General features: G+C 42.8%; 1 protein-coding gene and 1 non-coding gene across 4 annotated transcripts in view; both read right to left on the bottom strand.

Moving 5' to 3' along the window:
- The window catches only part of CFAP418 (cilia and flagella associated protein 418), a 41,030-nt gene extending 36,940 nt beyond the window's left edge, over positions 1-4,090 (bottom strand). For 2 of the 3 annotated variants that reach the window (XR_008509198.2, XM_054518695.2), the window contains exon 1: positions 3,716-4,087. Coding sequence is in view for 2 of the 3 variants with exons in the window: in XM_054518695.2 (XP_054374670.1) it covers positions 3,716-3,870 (155 nt within the window). In the remaining variant the exon portion in view is untranslated. Of the gene's footprint in view, positions 1-3,715 lie in introns of all 3 variants that reach the window. The other variant, XM_002819297.5, reaches the window with a different exon arrangement.
- Positions 4,091-4,333: 243 nt separating this feature from the next.
- Positions 4,334-4,415, bottom strand: TRNAS-AGA (transfer RNA serine (anticodon AGA)). Its single transcript has one exon. It is a non-coding gene; the product is annotated as a tRNA-Ser (tRNA).
- Positions 4,416-6,000: the final 1,585 nt, after the last annotated feature.

Consider the following 6,000-nt stretch of genomic DNA (forward strand, 5'->3'; position numbering starts at 1 on the left):
GGCAAAACCATCACCAGTCTAGAGGTACCGACCTAGTTTAAATTATTTAATCTCTCTGAAACTCAAATATTTTATCTATAAAAATGATATCTAGATGACTATTTAAAATTTCTTTCAGGTATAATATTCTACTTCTGGCCTCTAATCCCTCAACTATAGTGAAACTGTTCTCTCGAAGGTTTCCACTGCCCAAATCACTACAATATAATCGTGGTTCTCAGTTCCAATCCTCTTTAATCTTTCAGAAGCATCTGACACTGTTGGGTACCAATTCCTTATATTTCTTTTTCGATAAGAGGTTGCTAAGATATCCTCTTAAAATTCTCTCCTTTGGCTTTCAGGACATACTTTCCGGGTTCTCCTCCCTCACGCAATTTCACAATTTCAAGAATCAGATGCATCCAAACTCTACCAACCTAATCAGTACTGTTACAGATCCAAATTACCAGCTTACATAAGATTCTGGTCTGTTCTTAGATCACGCAATTTCACAATGCCTACACTTGCCTATGCTTTGCTATAGTAATAACAATAAAGTCAACATTTCATTGAGAACTCATAATCTTAAAGGACTGTATAAGACTTTTTTTGGTCTTTTGATGTGATAATAATCTCAATCAAATGTTAATAAGCTTTTACTGGTTCCCTTTCTGACTGTTTCTGACATTCTAATCTTTTAAAGATATAGTTTCTGCTGAAAATAAAACATATATTCAAAATAAAATATAAACACTTAAACCTATAATTAAATGTGAGAGGTATTATACAGAAAGCTTAAATCTAGATCTACTATGTCCTTGTGATTTAGCAATATGACTTTAGGCAAGTAACTAAGCATTGATTTGGTCAGTGAAATGGGGATAACAGTATTCACCGCATGGGGTTGTGAAGATTAAATGAAATAACATATATAAAGCACTTAGCATACAGAAAGAGCTCAATAAATGTTGGCTGTTATTATAGCTATCACCTAGAAAGCTATATTATCTTTAAATATTCCCATCTGTATCATCCTGAACCACTTTATTCCTATTGCAGTTCTTCTCAACCCATATCAGTCTTTTTTTATTTTTTAACTAATCACATATTTCTTTTTATCATTTTGAACACTTCAACAAATTGCATGTTTTGACCTCTTACATTAGCAGTTGTTCCTGGTATCCAGATGTAGCATGGTCATTTATAGTATTATTTGCAAAGCTATCATTTTAAGAGGTAATATCAGTATTTTAACTCTTATAAGAGATACAGGTTACACTGCTATACAATTAGCAGGTAATCTCCTGTTAATAAATTCAAACATAAATTGCTTCCTAGCTTTTAAGTATCAATTTTGGCACAAGGAAAAATTTTAATATATAACATTATAAAACAGGTTGGGACTATATTTGGTATAAGGTTTAGGCCCTTTGTTGCTGTTTTTTGTACAATTTACAACTACATTGCCAGATGAAAAGTTTTAATATAAATGACAACAGTACTGTTTCACTATGGCTTTTATGTTACTTAGCACTAAAAAAAATCTAATGTATTAAGGTGGGCTGAGGTACTAGAAACATTATGGATGAATTTTAGTAGAGCAAGAACAGGCATGACAACTCATGGTTGGAGAAGATCCACATAAATAGTCCTTTCCATTTTGAGCAGCTTGCTTCAATACATCCTGCCCCTCCGCATGCTAGTTCTCCTAAGATGAACAGCTCTGAAAAGCTCCTTGATAGACTGGCTCTATCCCCTAGAAGGACAAACGAAAAGTACTAAAGAAATTGCAAAGCAACACTGTTGTGGGATAGGGATGGTAGATGTGCTAATAGATACATAAGGAATTCCAGTATACAAGATGATCAAAGTTAATGAGAGTGATATTTACAACATCCAGCCAAATGAGTGTTAGCCCATTCATAGTAATTATAGTTGTCTCTAATTTTTGTTTTAAAATGCTGCTCAGAACTCAACTAATTTTTAGAAATTTTGTTTATGTACTCTTTTAGAATTTTTTCGATGCTTTTATCTTCACAGAGTGAATTTTTATAAATAAATGTCACTGACAGGTCGCGGTGGCTCACGCCTGTAATCCCAGCACTTTGGGAGGCCGAGGCGGGTGGATCACGAGGTCAGGAGATCGAGACCATCCTGGCTAACACGGTGAAACCCCGTCTCTACCAGAAATAGAAAAAATTAGCCAGGCGTGGTGGCGGGCGCCTGTAGTCTCAGCTACTCGGGAGGCTGAGGCAGGAGAATGGCGTGAACCTGGGAGGCGGAGCTTGCAGTGAGCTGAGATGGGCCACTGCACTCCAGCCTGGGCGACAGAGCGAGACTCCGTCTCAAAAAAAAAAAATTAAAAATAAATAAATAAATAAATAAATGTCACTGGAGGTAAGCCAGGTGAACTGGATAGTAACAGAGTTGGATAATACTTTGGAAAATCACACATACACACACCAAAAAACCAAAACCAAACCAAAGATGCAGCAAAAAAACTAACGGAGATGAGGTTCTTAGATTGATCCAAAATTGCCTTTGTGTAATTTCACAAGCGTTTCCAAAATATTCTAGGCAAGAGGCAATTTCCAAAAGATTCTAGCAAGAGTTACTGAAGGACAATATTCTTATGCAAACATTTTGTTTTTTTTGAGGGGTTGTGGGGGAAATGAGGAAGTGAAGGAAATCCTATTATTTAATAATTACATGGAAGAAAAATGACTGGTAAATTTGAAAGGTAGTTTTTAGATCAAAAACCAAAATACTTAAGAAATGTCCTTAAATTTCCATATGTATGTCTGGCACCCTTAACTAGGGGGCCATGGAGAGAAGGAAGGTAGGCAGTTTAATGTTCACAATAATTAACCCTTTTGTCATGAAACTAATCTCACCTTAACTCCCTGAGTTAAAAAAATAAAACAAACTGAGTCAGGTGCGATGGCTCACAACTGTAATCCTAGCACTTAAGGGAGGCAGAGGCGGGAGGACAGCTTGAGCTCAGGAGTTCAAGACCAGCCTGGCCAACACAGCGAGACTCTGTCTTTACAAAAAATACAAATTAACTGGGCGTGGTGGCTCATGCCTGTAATCCCAGCTAGGGTAGGCCGAGGTGGGAGGATTTTTGAAGCGGCGAGTTGGAGGCTGCAGTGAGCTTCGATCGCGCCACTGCACTCCAGCCTGGGCGACAGAGCGAGACTCCATCTCAAAAAACAAACAAAACAACAAAACTGAGCTAAAGACAGAAATAGGATTGGCCTGGGGAGTGGGGTCTGAGGCAATGGGATGAGGTTGTCTAACGGCACTTCACAGGGAGATGAGAACCGCTTGGCCACACAGAGGCAAAATCTGGCCGAGGTCAGCACAGCCCTCTCGGGATTAAGAACGGGGCGCCTGAGGGATATCCCTGTCCTCGACTAGAACCTCCTAGGCGCTGGCAGCCGGAAACAGGGTGAAGGAGACTGGCGCGGGCTGCGGGATCTGCGGGAGGGGCGGGGCCAGCCCTCTGGGGCCTGCCGCGGGGCGGAGTCTGCGCTGAGTGAAGAGATGCCAGACCCCGCGTAGAGGGTAGAGGAATGCGCTGCCGCGGAGAGTAGGGCGCTGAGGGTCTGAACCCTGATGCAAGGAGAGGCTGGAGGTCGCGGGCACGTTTCTTTTGGGTTGGGCGGCGGAGGGGCAGCTCTAGGGCCTGGAGCAGGGCTTTACCAGAACAGTCCACCCCTCCCGCCCCGTTAACCTGAGATTCTCTTTAGCCTCGGCTTGGTTCCGGTCGCTGCTGCGGGTGTCGCCGCCGCAGCCTTTGGGCTGCTCGACCACGCCCCGTCTTAGAAGGTCAGGTGTGCAAAACTTGGACTCTACTTCATCCAAAAGCTCGTCCAGGTCCTCCGCCATCTTGCGCCTGGCCTTTTCCCCTCCAATCACCAAGGCTCCGGTGGTTTCCAGGGGTAACGCGGGGACCCGGCGGGCTCCAGCCCCGTTAGGCGTCCCCGCGCATGCGCACCGCTTCTCGTGGCAACCCGGCGCCCACGAGGGCTCGCGGCAGAGAACGCGGTGGGTTCGTGAGGGGCGGGCGCATGCAGGGACAGAGTTCGGAGCTGTCTGTGCTCTGTGTCTGTGTGACTCGCGATGCTTTGCGTTTCCTTTCAGCTTGTCTGGCGTGATTCCTCCCGTCTCCCCCTCCCGGGCCCACGTTGTAACCACAAGCACGCTTTCTCGCCCCTTCATTCTCTCCTCTCCCATTTGGGTCCCTGTTGTGTTTCAGCCGTTTGTGAATTCCTGAAATCTGTGGAAGGTTTGAGCAGAACGCTCTAAAAGACAAAAAGTAAGTGTTGACGGCAAAACAAGCTGACGTTCCCGTAGTCGGCAGGATTCGAACCTGCGCGGGGAGACCCCAATGGATTTCTAGTCCATCGCCTTAACCACTCGGCCACGACTACTGGCTGTGTGAATTTTTGCGGTGAGAATACATGTAGAGTCTGCACAAGCGTCTGCTGCAGCAACAGGCACGTTTTGATCTGGAGGAAACCATTACTGAGCTGTTTTGTTAAGAGCATATTTGAATGTTATGTCGCTCATCATTTTACAGTTTGTAAAACTGTTAGAACGTATCCTGTCCAACTCTTTGTTGGAAAAAACGGAAATTCTAATTAAATCTGATAGAGAGAGATGCGTGCTCAGAACTATTGCACACCCACCTGCTTGCACAATGTTGGAGCCATTTCCAGGAGAGAACCAGGAACCGGGTAGGGGCCAACCAGCTTCCCGGCTTCCTTGTGGGGCTGCTAGTTCCACTCCTTCGCCTTTCTCTTTGACAAACGGCTCCCAGGACTATCTTTTCACCCATTATACATTAAAAAGCTATTACCCAGCGATTTAAATTCACTCTGCAGGGTCAGACAGTCCCACCGTGCCATAAAAGCACTACTTTGAAAAGTGTAAAGCGTGATACAAGTGTAAGGTATTGTAAATGGCATTCTTAATAAATACCGTCCACAGTTTAACCTGTGTTTTGGGTATTTCTAAGGTGGGGTAGCAAAGAGGTTGACACCCTTGAGAACTCTGAGATAGTTTGATCCAGATGATTTGTTTGTTCAAAGTATCTTTTAAGGTCCCTGAAGAGCAACATGTAGTGGTGTGCTGGAGCCAATGGGACCTGCTCACTCCTACCCACTGATAAATTTTCAGGGATTCTGGGAGCTAGTTGTTAAATGCAACTATTATTAAATACTAAATTATGCAAACTTGCAATTACATTATATTAAAAGCAAATATGATACTCAAAATTCACCACATTCTAGTGATTCCACTACCTTTTACTATTATTTATAAATATAATTGAGATTGTTTACATCTGAAAGACTTTCTCTCTTTAACTTTCCATTCAGTGATGTCACTTGGGAAGCCTGAAATGAGCCATAGTGGGTGTTATTTACATGAGGGAAATTGCAAATGTGACAAAGCAGGGCTTTTTATTCCTAGGAGATAAAAGATACTTTGAACAAACAAATCATCTAGATCAAACTGTCATTTAGTAGCACACCCCCTGTTACCATCAGACCAACTGTGAATATTCTCAGCAAGGCGACACCCCCGTTTTCTGCAGGGCTGCTCTAGTTATTGTCTCTGAATCTTTGTTGTAGCTATTAGAATCCTGGCATAAACACACACACACACACACACACACACACACACACACATATACATATAAATATGCATATAAACATATATATATATTTACACACACAGGGGAAACTAGCATTTTTATGCAAAATACTTAACATTGAGCACTGACCACTCAGATCAGACACTGTCAGGATGCTTAAGTAGTACCCTAGAGGCCCCCTGACATGTGTTACCCTTGTAGTCAGAGTAGAGAACTCCAGAGGGTGGGGAGACAATGTTGGGGCAAGGAGGGGACTCGGACACTAGTTATTTGTCTAGAATCCCGGCATAGTCTATGATTTCCAAATAATTAATTTTTTAAAGTTTTTTTCCAAGTTGCCTTGCTGGGCGATTTTGCCT

The sequence above is a fragment of the Pongo abelii genome, chromosome 7 (assembly GCF_028885655.2).
Source record: "Pongo abelii isolate AG06213 chromosome 7, NHGRI_mPonAbe1-v2.0_pri, whole genome shotgun sequence".
NCBI lineage: Eukaryota > Metazoa > Chordata > Mammalia > Primates > Hominidae > Pongo > Pongo abelii.